This window comes from Arvicanthis niloticus, chromosome 15 (assembly GCF_011762505.2).
Source record: "Arvicanthis niloticus isolate mArvNil1 chromosome 15, mArvNil1.pat.X, whole genome shotgun sequence".
NCBI classification, from domain to species: domain Eukaryota; kingdom Metazoa; phylum Chordata; class Mammalia; order Rodentia; family Muridae; genus Arvicanthis; species Arvicanthis niloticus.
Window position 1 is genome coordinate 38,400,433 of NC_047672.1, and position 22,695 is coordinate 38,423,127.

Below are 22,695 nucleotides of genomic sequence, written 5' to 3' on the forward strand. Positions count from 1 at the left end.
AAGGCAACTACGACTGAAACAAGCATTTAATTGAGGGCTTGCTTACAGTTTCAAAGTTTAGTCCTTTATCAACATGGTAGACAGCATGACAGCACACATGATGCTGGAGAAGTAGCTGAGTGCTACATCCTGATCTGTAGACAGAGATCAGGAGGAGGAAGAGGAAGAGGAGGAAGAGGAGGAGAGAGAGAGAGAGAGAGAGAGAGAGAGAGAGAGAGAGAGAGAGAGAGAAATTGTATCTCACATGGGCTTTTGAGATCTTGAAGCCAACTCCCAGTGACACATTTTCTCTAAGAAGGCCACACCTCCTAATCCTTCTAATCCTTTCAAAGAGTTCCATGCTCTGGTAATTAGTATTCAAGGATATGAGCCTATGGGAGCCATTATTATTCAAACCACCACAAGAAGTAACACCAGGACAGATGAGTAATCTTTGCAAGTCCTGCCCTGGATTAGTCTCAGTATCTTCTACTGTAAACAAGAGAATTTTAGTTTGGTAAGATCAGTTTGGTAAGATCACTTCTGGTACCATGATGTCAACACTTAAGAGTCTAAGCTGAACTGCAGCAACTAAAGTAGGTTACACTGGTCAATAAAGAACCACCAGTGCCACTAAAATGTCAAGTTCTGTATACTAGGTGAATTCCCTGCTTTTCTAAGTTTGAAGCTGTTAGTTTGATAAGCATGCAGTGGTTGTATGCCTGAGATGATAGCCACCATAAAACCCACAAAGGGCTAATTACCAAAATCTAAAATTCAGCCTGTACTTTCAACTTATTTAATACTCCATTAGGAATTATACATTGCATATAATTAGGAATTATATATATGTCACAAATGAAAATTATTTTCTGAATAATAAAATATTTAAAATTTACTTTTATAGTTTAATTTTAATAATTTCAAGAACTTATGAATCAAGCAGCATTCTGTTCTCTAAGACAGCTAAGGTGAACTCTCAGCTACTAGGACATTTTTTTTGAAAAATGACACAGTTCAGTAGGGTGTGGTGTTTTATCTGTGACCATAGTTTCCAGGTCTAGCAAGGTAATGACCAACATTTTTCCCCCCCTCACTATTTTTCATCTTATGTTTTTCTCTCTAACTGACCAATTGTGCTAGTAGTTGAAAGATAGTACTGATGGTTTAAAAAAAAACATTCTATCCAGATTGTGGGAACAGCATGTGGTTGTCTGCCTGCTGAAGCAAATGTGTGGAATGTCCCTGACTTCAGCAGGTGGCCTTCAGTATGACAGACCAGCTGCATACAAAGTGCCCCTCCCAGGAAATCCAACCTTTCTGGGACTGGTTCAGTTGTACAGGTAGCAAGGCTGGAAGCACAAAGAAGAAGAATCCTGATTCAGTGGACAGGGATACACATTATCTGGTGACTAGTACCCTGCTGGTTTCATTCTTTGTTGTTGCTTTTAATGACTTTAAACAACTGCATATGCAACCTCTCTCCATTATTATTTTAATATAGTTTATGCATATTACAGTATGCTTCCAGTGAGAGACCAAAACAAACAAACAAATACAAAAAAAAAAAAACCCTATGTGAAATATACTCATTAGGCAAAGTCCATAAATCATGATTCAGTGTTGTAATTAAACAGTCCTCTTGTTGTCCACTACTGGTTAGACATGGCAGTTTCAAGTTCCAACTAATTTTTCAGAGTTCTCTTCAGTTTGCCAGGGTGTGTACCTCTAAAGGCTTTAGACCGACAAACAGAAATTAGCTGCCACTCCCCTGGCAGGCTACCATACATTCTGATTAGTGTTCTGGCTGTTAGCACAGTTAATTCGCTCATTACAAACAGCCCCAACATACCAGAAGCTCATCCATCAGTCCTCTGCATCTATTTCAATGGAAAAGAGGTTGACACAGCCTTGTATGCTTCATTGGTTCTTTTGTTGAATATTATCCTTCATTTGCAGGAAACCAAATTCAGCTTGATCTGTTTACTGGCTGCAGTCAGAGACAAAGAGCGCATGCAGCTGCTTAGAGGGTAGAAAAGGGAAGGTTTTATCTTTGTCTATTGTTTTCTCTTTCACAGATAGTTTCTCAGGATTGTCTTTAGACTTGTTTTTTTGTCTTGTTTTGTTTTTTAGTTTTTTTTTTTTTTGAATAATAGTATTTATGTTGGGATTAGGGATAAAAATTTGAGCGATTGGCAATATTCAGAAACTTAATAGAAACAAAAATTTTATCAGTCCTAGTCATAAGGGAAACAATATCTAACTAGCTACAGAGGTCATCGTGTTTGGATGAGGATAACTGGGAATGCCTAAGATGAAAAGCTTAAGAATTACAGAAATTCTCTTCACTCAGGCATGGTGGCACATACATAACTCCCTTAGCCCTTGGGAAGCACAGACAAACAGATCTCTGTGAGTTCGAGGTTGGCCTGATCTATATAGCAAGTTTCAAGAAAACCAGGCCTATATAAAGAGACCTTGTCTCAAGCAAACAAACAAACAAATAAAATCAAGGAAATTTTTCTCCTTTAAAAGGAAGTATGGAACAACATTTTACAGCAGAATTGTATGAAGATACAATGACCAAACTGTATCTATGTTGGTATGCTCTCTCATTTTCCCATCTTTCTTCCCACTCTCTCCAAAACTATAAGCTTACAGGAGACAGAGACACAAGCACAGGGCATGGATTCCAGGTGTCAGTAGAGGAACGCTTAATAAAGCATTCACAGACGTATCTTCTAGAAGAGAGATAAGTGACAGGGAGCTAGCTTCCTTAACTCTAAAGCATTATTGTCTTTTTCAGCTTTAAGGAGATGTTCAAGTGTGGGAAAACCAAAACACTCAAAGAAAAAGCTTGTGCCGAGGTGATCAAGCAAGAATACGAAAAACTTGGGCCAATGAGGTAAAATATTCATGAGTATACACACACACACACACACACACACACATATGCCACAAATACACATACACATTTACTTCCACACTACATACACACATAGACACAATCACATAGATACACATACACACATAGACACACATGCCACAAAAACACATGGATGCATTCCCATGCCATACATATATAGACACACAAACACACAGACACACACACACTCACATGCCACAAATACACATACACTTCCACACTACACACACATAGACACACACACACACATGCCACAAATAGACACGCATGCATTCCCACACCACACATACATAGAAACACATACATAGACACACAAACACACAGACACACACACACTCGTGCGCATGCGTTGTGGGTGCACATACACAAGCAGTTATTTTAAAGCTAATGATCAAGCGCTTACCAGAAAAAGAAGTTACTGACTAAGACCGCAAACCCACAAAACTCAGTGACTGCTTGTCACTATACTGAAGAACACAGCATTGCCCTACTAAAATTTGCTAAGTAGAAAAGCTGAGAATGCCAAAGGGTCCTTTCAAAGAGCACTGGTGTTCCCCAAATAAGAACACTCCGAGGTCCGACAACGGCCACACCCTGTTCAGACTAGCTTGACAACAGCTCACTTTTCTCAAATGTTTGAAAAGTAAGAAATGACAACATCAGGTTGTTCTACAGGTATCAAGAAATTGTGACCTTGGTGATCTTCATTGTAATGGCCTTGCTCTGGTTCAGTCGGGACCCTGGCTTTGTCACTGGTTGGTCGGTCTTGTTTTCAGAGTGAGTATTCCATGGAGTCTGCGATCCCTTTTTGTTCTGCTTTGTGTCCTTCTAAATACATCCTGCAACTTTGAGAAATTGCTTGATTGGTTCATTTCTTTAAAAAAAAAAAAGTATTTTTATGTCTAACCTTCACGATGAAGTAGACTGTAAGAAGGCACAAAGGATAGCTGTCACGCCCTGTATAAAAACCAAGATCCACTGTCCATGGAGGCTTTTCCCTCCAGACAAAGTTAGGCATTCGGCTGCAGTAACTAAACTAGTTAGGAGCATAGTATGAGAGTCCACAGGCTGTGCTCCTAAACCTTCTGTTTGTTCTGGGCTAACCACTGCTCTCTCGCTTCCATTACCTGGAAGATGGAAGTTATACTAGAACATAGAATACTGTTGTCTTTTTTTCTAGTAAAAGTGGTGAATAAATGTTTAGTGTGTGAAATGAACACTACGTAGTGTCTCTTGATCTGACATACATTGACTCATACTCTGTAATTTTTATCACTTTTATGTCTCCTGAAGATTATTTATTGGGCTCAAGTTTTATTTTTTTCTCTCCATCACATGCATTTTCAGTAGTTTCTTACAAAATTAACCCTGCCACTATTTTATAGATAAAGATGGGCTGAGTAAGTGGTAAGATGAGTTTGAAGCAAATTCTGGAAGCAGAGTTAGGGGTACAGCTTAGTGTGGTATGCTCCGGCAGCCGTTACTGAGACACGTGAAATGAGTAGTACTTAAAAGAAATTAACTATCCTGTGTGTCAATAAAATTTGCCTTTGAGATTTGTGTTCCCAGTCTATTTTTTTAATGGATATGCTCTGGTTCTTAAACACAGAAGATTTTCATCTTGGTCTTACTGTCTTACCCCAGCAAGAATCCACACAGTTTGGGAGCAAAAATCAAAGCTGTTTGAGTCAGATGTGTTCTGGCTTCATAGAAGAGAGAGACAAAACCTTCCCCAACCTGACCCGTCTGTTTCCACAGGCCTTGCCAATACCTAAAGTTCGAGGGATGAATTCAAATTTCTTATGCCCTCCTTGCCTCAAGCAATGCATGAGGTGGATGTTTTAAAGGATCAGCTGGAGTCTCTTGATTCCTTTAGGCAAAGAACTTCTCATTTTGAGACTTCCTAAACAAAATCATCATCTATTTATGTAAAACAAGCTATTGTTTAAAACATTAGTACCTTAGGTTTTCTAATAGAATTTAGAGCTATATTAAAAAAAAAAAAAAAAAACTTCATTTTTTTAAAAAAAAAATCCAACTTCTACTATTATAAATACCACCCCCAATAGTAATGTGCTGAGAACTGGATGGAACCTGACAATAGCTAATAAAACCTGGAAGAAAATCCCAATAGATACTCAGTACATCAGCACTGAATTTTTCTTCTTTGTGGAAGAGAATATAATCTGGGAGACGCTTTGTTTGTACTGGGAAAACAGGGTTTGCTATGAGCAGGTGTTTCTAATGTCAGCTAGCTTTGTAAGAGACAGCAGTAGAAAAGGAGAAGGGGCTTGAAAGAGGAGAAACTTGAAGATATATTGAAACAATCGCGAAGCAAATAAAATTTGTATAAGCTCAATAATTTATAGTACAATGATAACCCAATTCATAATGAATCACATCTCAAAATAATAACAAGACAATTATTATTTTAAATAATAATTATGAAATTTTTTAACATTTATAACTCCTGTAAAATATACAATTAGTATGTGCAGGTTTTAGGCAGTTACAATTTCTAAAGCTGGTATGATATATTAAGATTTATTGCTGCCACCTAATGCTCTTGGTCCATCTGTTTGAACCTGGACTGATTTCAATATGTCTTTTCATATAAAACAAAATCCAGTTACATGACACCTGGCCCAGCTTGGCAAAAACTTAGCCAAAAATTGTACCAACAATAGAACAATAAGGAAACAATATAGTTACAGGAACTGGTCAGGATTGCAGAAATAATTATACCACCATAGGGTTTTAGTCATCAAGGAAAGAAACTAAGCCTGTATTTAAGATAACGTTAAAAATTATATCATACCGAGAAATATAATGTACTTCCTTGATTATTTAGATTTTGTACACATAAACTATAAGAATATAGATATTTTCATTGAAAATAAGATATGATAGAAAAACAAGCCTTATGATGTACATATTTCTTCAGGGTACAAAGATGCATGCAGTTGATACTGCTGACTTCTAAAGCTGTATTCTAATTATTTGTGTCTGTTTCATTTGTATAATCTCCAGGTGCCTCTTAACTGCTGAGGCTTCCGGGAACCTGTCTTTTTTGCTAAGATGCTCTAGCAGTTCTCGGGCCCATCTGTTCCTGAATTACTCTTAATTTGTACAGTGATCATTTGTGAGCATCTCATAAGCCATTCTGATAATTAATCTTCTCAAGGTTCTAGAGGAAAAAGCATCAGATGCCTTGATTTCCTTTGTATGCATATCTAGTGCTTCCTCAACAGAAGCAGGTGTTTCATCCTGGAAACCAGATCAAATTTCTTTCGGTTTATAGAGGAGTTTGAGGGGACACTAGCAACAGCATGTCGTATTAAATTCAATAGAAGGATATTATAAATCAATTATATGGGGCTTTGCCAAACTCCAGCCACTATTTAAAGCTCAAGTATCTGACATTATAATTAAAAAAAAAACAATATTTCACAGAGGGAATTGGTTAACAAATCTGAAAGTTTACCTGAAAAATTATCTGTCTTGGTCTGATAAAGTAGCATCTATATATGCGGTACTGATAATATGAGAAATGTATTGAATTATTAAGAATGCATTCTGAAATGCTTGGACTCTATATAAGTTGCATCAATGGAAAGCCATATGTTTTAAAATGATTTCCCAGAATAAATGACCTGTATTATTACTTCTACTTAATCATTATTAACATAACTAATTGACACTTTAGCTCGCATAGGTTCTTAGTGCCATCTTTAATGCACACATTTGTTTATATTTTTCAGGTATCCGGGTTATGTTACAGATTCAACGGTTGCTTTAGTGGCAGGAATCCTTTTCTTTCTAATTCCAGCTAAGAAATTGACAAAAATGACATCTGCAGGAGAAATTAGTTGAGTATCATTTTGAACACTGAATTTCTAGAAGACCTTTAAGAAATCAAAAGTCTATCATCTTCAGTTGGCACATAGAATATTAGAAATGGCCACAACCCTTATCTTAGCATATCCCACTTACATCTTAGTTCCCTACTCAGCCAGAGTTTGCCTCCACCTACAGGAAGACTCACTAGAGTTCACAGGAAGAAGAAGTATATTTCCTTTTATACCCAGGTTTCAGGTCTTCTATGATAGATACCACCCTGGCCAAGATCAGAATATTAACTAACAAGGAAACAAGAGTTTATGTTACTTCTTTATGATGAGACCTCAGCAAGAAGTTCTGAGCATCTATAAAAGGATGAATTTCATGAGAAAGGTCACCTCCAGTTTCACAGAAATCCTTGAATAAAAAGAAAACAAGCTCCATGTAGAATTAACCAGATTAACAACTGAAAAAATTACTTCATAGGCACACTCACTCAACTTACAAGCCATGAACAGAAAAGTGCATACATCTGCAGGAGCATGCATTCTCTGACATGTACTCTTTACACAGAATTCATTCATGTCTGTGCTTTATATTAACTTTGATTTTCAGTAGCTGTATTCCTAAGTTAAATACATCGGACAGATGGGTCATAATAGTTTGGAAACACAGTTGAGTGGGGGTTTTTGTTTGTCTTTTTTTTCTGAAGTAAAACTGGAAGTTCTGTCATTGGGTTGGTCCAGCTGACCTCTTAAGTCATCTCTAAATGATTAATATTTCATTTTTGGGGGACATGATTTAAACAATTAACATATTGCAGAAATAAAATTGTTCCATTCTTTGTGAGATTAGGATATTTCAATGTGTGTTATAGAGATGTAGCAATCTATAGCAATGGTTCCTTTAAGCCCACTAGAATAGTGGATTTCAACTTGTGGGATGTGACCGCTTTGGGGGTTGAATGACCCTTTCACAGGGAACACATATCAGATATCCTGCATATCAGATATGTCCGTTGTGATCCATAACAGTAGCAAAATAAATTAAAGTTATGAAGTAGCAACAAAAAATAATTTTATGACTAGGGTCACCACAACATGAGAACTGTATTAAAGGGTTGCAACTTTAGGAAGGTTGAGAACCACCACACTAGAATCTATAGCCTCTATACTCAATGCCCAATGCTGGTGTTGAGGAAGATACAGTTTGCTTTAGCTTCCTTGGTTCTTGCCTCTGAATACACATGATCTTAATCCAAGTAACAAACGTGGGAGCAAATTTTCAGTCATCAGTTAAAATTTTGCTTTGGATCTAGGAAAGAGAAACATAACAGAGGCTTAATAGTATACTTATAACCTCATGTTGTAGAGAGAACACATGTTACATACAAATTTTAAAAGAAGATAATGTGCTCCTAAGTTAACTTACTCATCAAGTGGATGGATATATATAAGGAAAAATCTTTATGCTCATTGCTTCACAAGCATGAGCATCCTTGAAAACAGTACTTCACCATTTAATTTTGAATTTTGAATAATCTTTAAACCAGAATATTGATTCTCCTTATGATTAAAAAATTACAAAAATAATTCAGCTTTAGTGAATAATTAAAATTATATGCCTATGCTATTGGGGAAAGATAGAGTATAATTAACATTTGATGTAAGAAAGAAAAGTGGATGTGTTAGTTTCATGTTGGTTGCTGACATAAATAGCCTGACAACAAAACAATATAAAGGATGGAAGTATTATTGGGCTGACAATTCTGGGGTACAGTCATTGGGTGATACCAAGGGAAGAACTTCGGTCACATCCCATCCATTGTCAAGAGCAATAATAATAAACAAATGAATTTGTGATTTTGAAGATTATTTTATAATCTTATAAAATCCAGGGCTTCTCACGGGAAATGGCATGACCCATAGTTGCCTGGGTCTTCCCACATCAACTACCAATCAAGATAGTCCCCCACAGAGAGACGTAAGGCCAAGCCAATTAAGTCAACTCTTCCTTGAGTCTCCATTGTCATGTGATTCTAAATTGTATCCAATTGGCCGAGTCCAGTGCAGTGTCCTATAGTATGAGTAGAAAAATGAGCCAAGGAACGAATGGCATTACTAATGAAAATACCATAACAACTTATCTAAACTTATTTCAAGTAGTATCTGAAAGATTTGTCTGTTACTTTTTAAAACTTTATTAAAGTGTTATTTTAATTTTATGTGTATGAATATTTCCCTACATATATGTATGTGCACTATTTGAATCCCTTGTGCCTGTAGAGACCAGAAGAAATTACCAGATCTAGGACAGGAGTTATAGACATTTATGAACCACCAGGTTAGTGCTGAAAATTGAGTCCAGTTCCTTTAGAGAAGCAGCCAGTGTTCTTAACTGTAGAGCTGTCTCTCCAGCCCCAAAGTTATTTTTCAATCATTATAATATAATATTCTACCTAAGGTCAGTGGAAACTCTTAGTCCAGGTCAAATCTCTGCCTTGAAAATAGTATCAGAGTTTTGTAAGCTTCTTGTAGAATGACTATTCAGGACACTGATAACAATTTCATATTGCCTTATTTTAAACAATATTTAACTGTATATTTTTGTTTTGCAGTTGCTTTTGATTACTCTCCCCTGATTACTTGGAAAGAATTCCAGTCATTCATGCCATGGGACATAGCCATTCTTGTTGGCGGAGGCTTTGCCCTGGCAGATGGTTGCCAGGTAATGCTCAGTGTATAAGATATTTAACAATTAACTAGACTGTTGAAAAGAAGAACACAGGTGCATCCAAGCTTAAGGCATATCACCTTTATCTTCTCATTTAATAATTCAGAATTCAGTAACCATGAAATATCCCACACAGGTGAAGTGAGTTCATAGTTCAAAAACTTTAATAGGCTATAAGCATAAATGTAATGTTATGTGTTCAGGAATGCCAAAAGAAATAATGCAAAGAAGATTACCTTATTTGTAATATATTTTGTCAACTGTCAGGAGGAAATAAAAGCTTCATGAGTTAGACAGTTGTCCATTTTATTGATTTATCCACCAGATTATGCAAAGCAAGCTTTCATCCCTTCTAATTGCCCTAGGAATTGTAGGTTTCCGAGAAGAAAATTTCTTCTCTAAAAATTCATGGGCACATGTACATACAAAAGACATCTAATGGATCAGTAGATTGTATATATACATGTGTATATACATAGAAAATAACACATATAAACAATAAGATGATTTTAAAGAAAAGACCATGTATTTAGGAGGGGAGAGATGGGAGAGTGTTGGGAGGGGGGCTTGAGAGTGGTGTATATACATTACTAAGGGAACTCTCAACTTTTTATTTATAAAATGAAAAGAATATTCTTTTCCTTCTATCTGATAAAAGCCACTCACTCACATGGGGTTTGTAGCTTTTTATTAAATACTCAGAGGTGATTTGCATTCATTTCCATGCTCAGTCACAAACAAGAGAATAACAAGAAGGGAATAGGATAAGTCCTCTGGCTTCTTAGAGGTTATTTTTACTTATTTTTTTAAATATTCAGGTAAAATGCTATCTCTTCTTCTTAATAATTTGTTAGGAGAATATTATTTGTTTCTAACTTGAGTACCAGTTTTTGTAAAGTATTTAGATTCTGAGCTTTTAGCGATACAGTTTATTAATAATTGTAAGTCTTAGGAATCAGCTCGATAAAGAGAGCCTTTTGCAAAATTGTTTTAGGCTTAGGTTTGCCTTGCCTTACAATTTGTCCAGATAGAAGTAACAATTTTCTTTTCTACTATTTCAGCAGTAATGAGGTCTGAACTCTGAGAATAAATAACTGCCATCTCTATGTCTACTGACTTGAACTGAGAGGATAGCAGAATGAAAAAGTCTGGCATTCCTAAGAATTTGCTCATCTCACCTCAGAGTACATCTAGACTGGACTCTAGACAAAGTGGCTTTGAAACCATCGACCAGACCTTAGAGCAGCAAAATCTGAGGAAATAAAAAGGTGTGGTTTAGTCTGATGCACATGGCTCTGTTAGTGGAAAAGTTAGAGAAATCACAAAGGGAAAATTAACTAATTATAAAAATCCTAGTAATTAGAATCTACATTCTGAAGAATTTCTAGATAGAAACTACTCCTGAGTAACCAAACTAAAGTCAACAGCTTTTTGAAAAAAAGAAAAAAAAAAAAAGGAAAAAAAAAAGAGTCTGTATACAAATATGACCCTAGAAATTAGTTTTACAAAATAGTAGGAGACAATTTTAAAAATGTTTTTTGAAGTTGTAATTTGTCTGGCAAATGTCTCAAGCCACGGAATACTTCTACTTGACAAAACAATGAGATAGCAATTATGTGTTATTCACCTCATGCTGCGACCTCTCTCTTAAATGTCCCTAATAGGATTTAATATGATTAATGTCTCACAAAGTAATAGACACTGTACAGTTCTTACCAATGAATAATTTTTATATTGTTTTTCACATTCCTCAAATGATTTTTCTAAGATAACTGTGAAAACTTAAATACTCTTTTCTCAAATATTCCTATGTTCCCAAGAGCAGAATAATAATAATAATAATAATAATAATAATAATAATAATAATAGACCTATCAGTCTTTAAAGACAAAAAATGTATAGCACAGACAAAATAATTGGAAGCAACAGATTAACTTGCAAGTATGAGAGAAGCCAGAACTGGATATCAAAGATGGTTTAAAAACTATGCAAGGTTATGTGATTTCCTCAACTACCATTCCCACTTGTGAAATAACCACACATGCTTTAGAAAATTAAGCTTTGCTCTGTAGCAAAATTGAAGCACACTCTCCCTTAACGAGCCTTATGTTACCAAGAGTTTTAAATCACCATGTTATGGTCTTTTTAAATAAAAATGAATAGGTAGTCAAGAGTCACTAGATGACTGGAGAAACCTCAGATGCAATAACCAAAGACAGAAAAATCAAATCTAGAAACAACAACAAAAAATGGATCAAGGAAAATATAAAGAAAATGTATAAAGCAAAACACACTTTAAATTTTATTATTGGTGCCTAAGAGGTGTTAGAAATATTAAAGACATGGAAATAAAAGAAAATATCATTTTAAAAAGTATCAAAAAGTCTCAAAAATTAAAATGATGATATTTATATTTAAAACTCACCAAAAATGTTAAAAGTAGAAGTAAACATGAATCAGCTTTACAACAAAAAGGGAAAAGAAAGTAAACACTAAAAAGAAATGGTTGTCTAATACCAAGTGGTCAGCTCTAAGCCATAGACACATAAGCAGCAGCAGCTCGCTTGGGAGCCTGCGTATAAGCATGCATTCACATATGTAAGGCTGTGTATGTGTGCATAATGATGATAAAAGGAGGGCATGAATCTGCAAAAGAATAGAGGGACATGGAAAGGCTTGAAGAGGGCACAGAGGAGTAAATGGTGTAGTATATTTTAAATAAAAATAAAGTAAAATTATAAAAGATAAGAAAACTGGAGTATTTGTTTGAAAACTCCTCAAGAGTCTGTTTGGGAACAGAAAACATGCTGAAAAGGAGGATAGTTCTAAAAGTAACACAGGAATTCTCAGAAGTGACACCTGTGACATTTTCAACTAAGAGAGCTATTAAGAGGTTCATACTGAAGAAACTCACGAAGATTCTACATGTGTGTCTCAGAAACTCGAAATGGAGATAGAATTACAATGGTCTCCAGAAGAAATTAGGAATGGTGAATTCCTCTCACATCTTAACCATACTTAGAAAAAAAAACCCACTCTATTCATATTTCAGAAATCTGTCTTGTACTTTAGTTTCTGTTCTCTTAACAGCTATATCTAATATCCATATCCATGTATTTGAATCCATAAAGCTAATATCTATACTGGATATAGTGGTTCACTGGATAAGAAGCTTCTACAAAATTGAGGAACAGAGTTCAAAGACCCAAGACCCATGTAAATGTCAGGTGGTATGGTGGCCCTCTATAATTCCAGAGCTCTGGGTTCAACTGAGAAAATGTGCCTCAACAAATTTCATGAAGAACAATCTAGGAAAACTTTTGACATCAACTTAGGCTTCTACAACACCCCCCACCCACATACATATACATACAAACACAAACACAGGCCTACACACACACACATATATATGTATGTATATGTATATATGCACATATATACATATATATGTACACACAAACATAAGTACACACAAACATATGCTAAATTATACAAATAAATAAAATAATGAGACACATACATAAGCCAAAACAATAAACAATACAACTGATATCTAGTGCCCATGTCTGTGATGTTTATATTCACCTTGGATCTCAATTTACTTTTTATAATCAAAGTTTGTTCAGTGCATAGCCTAGTTTATCATAAACATCTCACAAAACATCGAGTAGCCCTTCTATTTAGTCAGAAAGCAGAATAAAAAAATCTATTAATTAGAGTAGTTTTTTGGACTGCATGTAATAGATCAAAGATTAGTATGTGATCAACCTCCACTGGAAGACACAGAAAATAGATTAATGACAAAATTGCTGAACAGTTTCAATGGTCTCAAAACTAGAATTCTAGAAATTGGAACTAGAAAAATAGTATGAAGAGAAGGAAAAGAATTTTCAGACTTGTAGAGACTACCTCAAATGTGCCTTTCATCCAACAATCTCAGCATGCATGAAAGGATGTGTTCCTCCAAATGAATGGAAGGAAGGAACAAAGGAAGAAAGAAAGGAGGGAGGGAGGGAGGGAGGGAGGGAGGGAGGAAGGTTTCCTCCAGAGCAGAGTGATGAGACAAAGAACAAGACCAGAACAACAGTTGAGGATGCTCAAAGCAAATTTAATTCAGATGGAGCAGGAGGAGGGTCGATTTCAGGACAGCCTCTTGAGGGAACATGAGCAAAGCAAACCCATTTACTTCACGTGTTTGTTTGCTTGTTGCCTAGGTCTCCAGATATTTTGAAGAGCTTCATGAATTAGGATAGGCACTCACAAAACTAAGCAAACAGAAGAATGTTTTCTTAGGAAAACAAAGCAAGGAAATATAGTCTTAGATGCTTAGGTGATTCAACAATGAACAATATTTATATAATCACAGCAGTAAAGGCTAAATATTGAGTCAGCCAAAAGTGTTGCTGTGTAATGGGGAATTAAGAGGCAGGAAACATATGTATGGTGAATGGTATAAGAAAACACAGTCCTCATGTAACATATTTGGAAACTAACAGATAGTGTTCCAAATTGAAAATTTAAGAAAAAGCATAATTGCAACATTATTTTGAAAAATAATTATATTAATACCTAAATATTAGCATAAATATATATGTATATATAAAACATAGCTGATAACAGTTGAAAGTTCTTGCCTCTAGGAGATACAGCTTAGGAGTAGTGGAAGGAACCCCAGGGCTTCCCACTACTTAAAGCCCTATAGTGCATCATGACTTATTAAGACATTTACATATGCTAATTACATAAAATTACAATTTAATTGAGAAAAGCATGGAGAGATAATTTAAACTTCTTAAAGCATAGTGCTAACATTGAAATAATTCTGAAAATTTGTCCCTTATCAAAACTACTCATATTTGAGAAAACACAAGAAAATGGGAAATCATATTTCAGAAACTAATCAGAAAATGCATTGTGTGTGTGTGTGTGTGTGTGTGTGTGTGTGTGTGTGTGCTTAAATAGTGTTTCATTAAAGTGAATTGTTTGAATAATAAATACTGTAAATTTGTTTTGTAGGTATCAGGACTATCTAGCTGGATAGGAAGTAAATTATCTCCTTTAGGTTCATTACCAGTTTGGCTAATAATTCTGATATCTTCTTTGATTGTCACATCTTTGACAGAGGTAGCCAGCAACCCAGCTACCATTACCATTTTGTTCCCAATATTATCTCCTTTGGTGAGTATTGCATTTATATTATTTTCCTCTAGAGTAGGTTTGGATGCTGTTATTTTGACTGCACGGTCTCATCCTGTGCTATGGAATTTCTTTTGGCCCAAATGGGTCTTTTGTAAGCAACTCATATGGTCTTTGTATAAGGTGACGTGTACTCAAGGGAACTCTGTTTCGCATATAGGTAGCGTCATGTTTAGTAAACAATTCACCTTCACTATGTCTGGGTCTCTGTTTTGTTTTCATTTGCAGATAAATGAATACATTCTGGATCTATTGCAGCTATAAGATGACCCAATATTTTCTGGCACTTGAAATATCTCTTTCCAGAATAGTGTTCCTAAGTTTCTGAGAAGGGCTTCCTATAGAAGATGTGTGAATGGATGAGAAGTTAACCTTGAGGCTTAAATATCTTAGATGGTTCTTTGCTGCCAAGGAAATAAGTTAGACAGATTTGCTAGGAGAGGAGGAAAGAGTTCCTCTTTCATGTTCCATAGCAATTACAAGATTTAGCTTTGAGTGAAATGTTTTTCTGATTCAGGTGGGTTATTTTGGTGAAAAGAAAAAACACTTTAAATTAGGAATCATTTTAAAGAAAGGATGATCTCTCTGAAAATACTTTCTAGCCATTCCACAGAGTTATTTTGCTCAGATCTTTGAGATGCTGCTTGCTTCAAATTAGAAAATAAAACACAGATTGTTTATCAATTGCTCATTGGCAAGAAATCAAGGGCAAAATGTTGTCTCAGCTTTCTACTTTCTATTTTTATTTAATGAAATGAAGCAGTTAGAAGATTATGTGATGAGTTCCAGATAATAACAACTCTCTTATTCAGTAATGATCACTAAGGATTTTATATTTGTCACAGAAGTGACAGAGCTAGTAGTTCATTGACAGTGAGTGTCTAGAGGCACGGGCACTGGGTCTTCTGGTCTCTTACTTGCCAGCAGCATGTGTGACAATTTAGTGTCTCTGGCCTTAGTGACATCATCTGTTATTTTGATCTATACTATGTTATTCTAAAATGCTTAAGTATATTCAAAGATATTGTGTTATATAGCATGTGTGTATAGAACACTAGTTATATGATAAATAAACATAGTTTCCAAAATGAGTGATACTTTACTTTCTAAATGAATTGTAACATGAAGGTTTAAATACAGAACAATAATAAATAATATAAATAAGAAGATACTTTCTCTTAAATGCTCTGAAACATTATAAATAATGAATAATTTGGGGCTATTAGGTTTGACCCTGATTCCCAGAAAGAAAGTTACAATAAGTTAGTTCATTCTCATGTTTGGTGCCTGCCCTCAGCATTTTAATTCACCTCTCTATTTTTCTTTTATGACAGGCTGAAGCCATTCAAGTAAACCCTCTTCAAATTTTGCTGCCTTCCACACTCTGCACCTCATTTGCATTTCTTCTGCCAGTTGCAAATCCACCCAATGCTATTGTTTTTTCATATGGCCACCTGAAAGTCATTGACATGGTAAGTCAGCAGCTAAAAGGATACTGTATCCCAACACACCCTCCCCCGGAGCTGAATATCTGCTAGCCTTGAAATCCAACCAACCACTGAGAAAAGCAGAGTTTGAAGTCTATTTCTGAAAGTGTGTTCATGACTGGCCATGGAATTATTTTTTTTTAAGTGGACATGCCAGAAGTGGACATGCCATTAGAGTTTACAGTCATAAATAGAGATGTGGAATGCATACACACTGGTCTGGGGGAAAAAAAAAGAGCACAGAATTTCTTAACACAACTTCTTAAACATATGTCAAGTAAGGCAAGTAGAAGAAACTGGATTGATGGAATCAAACGGCAATCAAAACAACACTATAGTTTTCTATCACAAGTATTTATAAAACATTTGCAATATTAATACACTGTCCAGTACCAAAGATAAGAGTATCTTCCTTTTTTATTCTAACACCTGCTCTTGTAGGGTTTCTGTGAGAAATAAAGGCAAATTTATGTGATAGAACACACATCTTATTTCCAAATACAAAAATAGTGGTAGCTGAGAACTAATTTAAGAATATTCTAGTCTCCACCCAATCTCATCAATTTCCAAACCAACCCAAAGAAGGATATAATCCAAATCAATTCCATGTTTATTACATAAATGAAATCATAAGGACAGTTCTTGGTCCTTCCTCCCACCCAGATAGCCATTGCTGCGTCCTAGAAAAATAAAACTTCTGGAGATATTTTTGTGTAAAAGGCACATAACAACTTGTGGAAAACAGACTATATTTAATATAAAATATGACATATGTATATGTGTGTGTATAGATATAAACAGACTTATGGAATAAATGAGTGGCTTGAATGGACAGAGAAAAGAATCTCCACAGTAATCATGCTAAATATTTCCCCTTTGCTTGGGAAGGCCATGTTTTAATGCAGAGAATTCATGAGTATCCAAACATTCTCTGGGAGCAGACAAACAATTACAATTTTAGGTTTCACAGGCCATAGTCTCTGTCACGAATACCCTCATCCACCATTGTGTGTGTGTGTGTGTGTGTGTGTGTGTGTGTGTGTGTGTGTGTGTATCTCCAAAGATAACATATAAATAAATGAGAACATTTGTCATCTGGGTCTAAAAATTAGTATAACAAAAGCAGATTAAGATAGGAAGCTAATTTCTAATATTAAAAAAAAACAATTTTGAGATAGTTCAATGGACACTAGAATTACTATGTAAGAGTTTTGAAAATAGGATAATTAAGAAAGTGGACTAGAAATGACAGCTATAAACTTTCAATTAAAGAGTATTTGCGCCCGGCAGTGGTGGCACACGTCTTTAATCCCAGCACTTGGAAGGCAGAGGCAGGCGGATTTCCGAGTTCGAGTCCAGCCTGGTCTACAGAGTGAGTTCCAGGACAGTCCGGGCTATACAGAGAAACCCTGTCTCAAAAAACCAAACCAAACCAAACCAAACCAAACCAAACCAAACCAAAACAACAACAACAAAAAACCCCAACAACAACAACAAAAAAAAGAGTATTTGCATAGGAAACCAATAATGCTAAGTGACCCCACAGAATACAGTTATCACATGGTATTATCCAACTTCTAACTTAGCATACAAGGGCCGATTGACTTACATATATTCCAAAAAATAAACCTCTCTGATGTTGTCAAAATGATAGTTAGAAACAGATTCTCATTTGACAGTAGAGCCATTGGTATTAGAGAACATTCCTACTTTGATGATAATCACAACCTATACAGGTCACTAAGGGTGTATGTCAATCAGATGTATGCTTTGTGTGATACTATTCTGAAACCTTTGTAGAATTTCTCCCTGGGAGACTGACATTTATGCTTTTTCCTGTTCCAGGTTAAAGCTGGACTGGGAGTAAATATTTTGGGTGTTGCTGTGGTGATGCTGGGCATGTTCACCTGGATTGCACCTATGTTTAACCTCCATGAGTACCCCTCCTGGGCTCCTGATGTTGTCAATCAGACCATGCCATGACAAACACACAAGAGCTACCAGTTTATGGTGACTTCGGGACTTGCTAAGAATTGACTTACAATGTAACTGTGTATGACTGACACATGTGATACAGCTAGTGCAACTGCAGAATATGCCCCACACATGCTCCCTGTCAGCATCGTAATACAGAATCCATATCTTCTGAAATACAACCAAAGAGCATCTACCAGCCTTCATCCAGAAACTGAGGTTCAGATCGCATTGGCAGACCATCTGCGTGCTCTTTCTGAATTAAAAAAAAGAAATGATGCCTAAGGACCTTCAAAGAAGTTGGGCCATTTGCCACATCTTAAACTTGGAGTTCAGTGTAACATTTCAAACATCAATTTATGATTTGACAATCTTCTTCTGAAGCTAAAAGCAGAAAATAAAGTATGAAAGTAAATGAGATACTTGGAAAATCATTTCTACAGTGTTTGTCAAGGGAATTTGCTAAAGCATCAAGCTATGGCTACTTGGTGTAATGTAAAAAGAAGTGTGTATTTATTTATTGAAAAGCCTAACTGCATTATTAATAAGGTATAGACAGGCCGAGTTTAAATTACAATAGTTACATGTTTCAAAATTCATGAATTCATTTGATAGTAAAAAATTTATAATGATTAATTTTTTCTTGTTCAAATAAACAGGCCAATATTTATGCTTCTATGAGTCCTATACTGAGCAATGCATTTTGAAGAATGATGAATAAATAAGTTATGATTTGTAGTATTTTTATAATATAGTTAGAAAAGCTATGCATTAAAGCTATTAACACATTGAGGTAATGTATAGCATTCTGCATCTGTTAGATCTGAATCACAGTCCTTTGGGAGTGAAACTTTCCTTTAGTCTAACATAGAAAAAAATAAGTAAACTCTCTGGTTTTACTAACTCTTGATTGACATAAAGATTACAAATTTTGAAGATCATATCCAGAAGCATGCTTATTTCTGTCTAGCACCATGAGAACAGGAACCTGAAGCCACATCTGTTGCAGACACCTTCTCTCCACTTGGGTTAACAGATGTCCAGGAAGTAGCCATGACAGGAAAACATAATAAAACATTTAAAACCTCTTCTTCATCTCATTGCTTTCACTTTATTCTAATTGAATTTATTTTTTTTTTACTTTAAAACATCTTTGTTTTAGAAAACAATATAATATAAGGAAAATGAGACATAATTTTAAAAAATTACAGTATACAGATAGAAAAGTCACAGAATTCCATGGCATCAATACTGTAATGAGATAAAAGTAAAATATAGAATGGAAAATTACAACGACTTATTTGACAAACGAGAAAAAGTATTTATGATCATAGGAAAAAGAAAGCCAATCTCTGGACAGACAGAAAGACAATAATACAGAAAAAAGAGAAAGATCTTTGTTGTCCCAAAGTTGGACTAACCAAAATAAAATTAACGAAATCCAAATAATCTTACAAAAAACCTAAGATGCTAGAACATAAAACTTTCCTGCTAAAATGATATGGAAGACAAAAATATGACTTTGCTTTTTACTTCTCATAAGCTTATTCCTTGATGTTAAAGACCGAGTTTGGAAGTTTTTCTGAATGATATTATTTATACACTTATTCTTAAAATTAAGTATCAAGAACATTCTAAATATGATATATCTTTTTTATACTAACTTTTAAATTACATTTTTATAATGTAAAACAATTTTAAAATTTAAATATATTTTGATCAAGTTCTTCCCTTCCCCCAAATCCTTCTAGATCCTCTCCCCTGCCTACCAACCCAACTTTAAGTTCTTTCTCAAGAAATAAACAAAAACACAATATAACAAAAGTCCCCCAAAACTAATACAATATAATAACCCCAAGGAAGAAAAACAAAAACAAAAAATACAAACAAAAAACCTGCCAAACTGTATCTAAAGAGAACACACACAAGAACTGTGCTGTTCAACTTCTCCTGAACATGAGGCTCGCCCCGGAGTGGTTGGTATACCCAGATATATCCAGTGTCACTTCACTGGAGAAAACTAATTATCCCTCTCTGAGCAGGTATAAGTGACAGTTTAGTTGTTAATCATAACCCTAGTAGCTAAGTTTTCATTCATTCATTCACTCATTCACTCACACATTTGGGTTTCTTTTGAAATGTAACAAAGACACGAGAATCAAAGACCCACTTTTTTTTTTGCACACTCAGGAATCCATAAATACACTAAACTGGAAGATATAATTTATTTATATACAGAGGAACTAGTGCAAACCTGTACAAGCCCTGTGCATGCTGCTTCAGTCTGTGTGAGTGCATAAAGTTTTGATCTTGTTGATTTAGAGGGTCTTGTTTTCTTGGTGTTCTGCCTTCCCTCTGGCACTTATTGTTTGTTCTCTCATGGAGTGCCCTGAGCTCTGAGGGAAGGAATTAATAGAGACACACTACATAGGACTGAATATTCCAAGGTCTCTCACTCTCTGTATAATGTCTGGCTGTGGGTCTCTATATTTGTTCCCATCTGCTCCAGGAGGAACCTTCTGTGGTGATGGCCAAGCAAGGCTCTGATCTATGAGTATAGCACAATATTATTAGGAGTCATTTTATCACTACTTTTTGTTTCTTGTTTTTCGACCAGTAGTACTTAGTTTTATCCTAGGTCCCTGGGCTATCTAGTCTCAGGTTCTTGGTCACTCAAGCAGTGTCCAGTATTTCTTCTACAGTAATGTACAATGAATTGTTATCTTCACTACCTGTGGTTAGTAATCAATAAAAAATTAATTATCTTTTCAAGCAAAAACTTTTTCTTTTAAATCTTAAAATATAGAATTGCTGATTCCTGAAAATAATCTGTGTTCATTTAACTTATTTATTCCTTTATTCTTTTCTCTATGTTATATTCTTATTTATGATCTGGAATATTAATTACATTTTTCTCACTTCTAGTTTATTACAGCCAAATTACATTATATGATATGTACATTTTTATTATGAAAAACTTAGAATGACTTTTCAGATTATCATGAACATTTTGGTCTCAAGAAAATGATACCCATACTTCAGCTTGAATAATTTTAATGTATTACTTCCAGCAGCTGCCATCTGAGAACAAGAACAGTAATACTTGGCCTGAAATTATTTAATTGAGCCATCCTGTTTCCTTGCCACATCTTTATGTTTGGCTGATGGATCAGAACTGACTGATTCATTTCACATTAATCCCTTTTACATCAAAGCCCTCGAGTTTTTTTTAAATCTGAGGATTTCATGCCGTCATTGAAATTTCTAAAAGGCACTCCTAAACACTTGAACAAACACATCTTTGTCCTCCCACTCCTTAGAGGATAGTGTATTTGCTATTATCTTGAGCATTACTTAAAGGTTAAGGAGAAATTGTTGTCACTTTAAATTCCAGTATCTTATGGTCAGATTTCATCTTGATAATAATAGCAGTTATACTAACTACCCTTTCACTCTTCAGGAAAACACTGTGAAGGCTCCATTGGCACATGTATGTCCTTCATTTGTCCCAACTGCTATTGTACCCTGCTGTATTTCCAGGATCCAGATTTTCCTCTAATGTGTGTGTTGTCTTTCCATATTTGGTTTCCTTGTCTCTTTTTTCAGCCTTAGAAGTGGAGAAATGGACTTTCAACAAATACTAATTAACGTTATTGCAGCCAGATGACAAAATAGTATCATGGCATGTTGTTCGTGTCTTGACATGATTTCAACATGTGAAATATTGTTGCATATATTTTGTTATCTCTGCTGCAGCTAATCATTTAGTAAGAACCTTTGTGATAACTGGTCGAAGAGCAGAAAAGACATGACTATGAAGTGCTTGGTTATATCACATTCCTTCAACCAAAAGCTCAGGGGACATCACTGAAGAGAGGGTAGAAAGAGTGTAAGAACCAGAGATTAGGGAGGACTGCTGTTTACTAGATCAAGCCATTCAACTTTTCAACATCTTTCTGCTAGACCCTACCCCTAGCTGAAGATGTATTAACAGATAATGATCTCTCGGGGAGGGAGAGTTAGTTTGTTTTGGCAGTGTCATTCAGGGTGGATTGCTCATGCGCTAGAGGATTCCATACCCATTCAAATAGAACAGCATTGATTTGGACTTAGTTAATGGAAGAAGAAGAACAAGAAGAAAAAGAAGGAGGAGGAGGAGGAGGAGGAGGAGGGGGAGGGGAGGGGGAGGGGGAGGAGGAGGAAGAGGAGAAGGAGAAGAAAGATGAGAATAGAAGTAAAGGAAGAGAAGAAGGTAGGGAAGGGGCCAGAGCAAGGGAAAAAGGGAAATTAATTTGGAAGCAGAATATGAATAATGGGGTCTAGAAAGGTTGGAGATGAATAATGACTGATTATGATAAAAATATATTGTATACAAATTTCTTAAAGAATAAAAATCTGTGCCAATAAAAAAACCTTTATAATGAGTATTGGTTTCTTAGATGAAGGACTATTATGTGTACTTGAATATGTAGATTTTACTAAATTAAATTTTTTTTCACTTTTTTTTGTAGGAGGTGGATGCTAGCAATGAAACAGTAAAACCAAGAGAAATGAGCCAAT

The 22,695-nt window shown here is 35.4% G+C and overlaps 1 protein-coding gene across 1 annotated transcript in view; it reads left to right on the plus strand.

The window, feature by feature from the left end:
• Slc13a1 (solute carrier family 13 member 1) overlaps nt 1-18,811 on the plus strand; it is a 73,732-nt gene extending 54,921 nt beyond the window's left edge. The window contains exons 9-15 of the mRNA XM_034519347.2: nt 2,786-2,884; nt 3,581-3,682; nt 6,667-6,773; nt 9,363-9,472; nt 14,495-14,656; nt 16,009-16,146; nt 18,007-18,811. Coding sequence (XP_034375238.1) covers nt 2,786-2,884; nt 3,581-3,682; nt 6,667-6,773; nt 9,363-9,472; nt 14,495-14,656; nt 16,009-16,146; nt 18,007-18,144 — 856 coding nt within the window. The 3' untranslated portion in view covers nt 18,145-18,811. The remainder of the gene's footprint in view (nt 1-2,785; nt 2,885-3,580; nt 3,683-6,666; nt 6,774-9,362; nt 9,473-14,494; nt 14,657-16,008; nt 16,147-18,006) is intronic.
• The last annotated feature ends 3,884 nt before the right edge of the window (nt 18,812-22,695 follow it).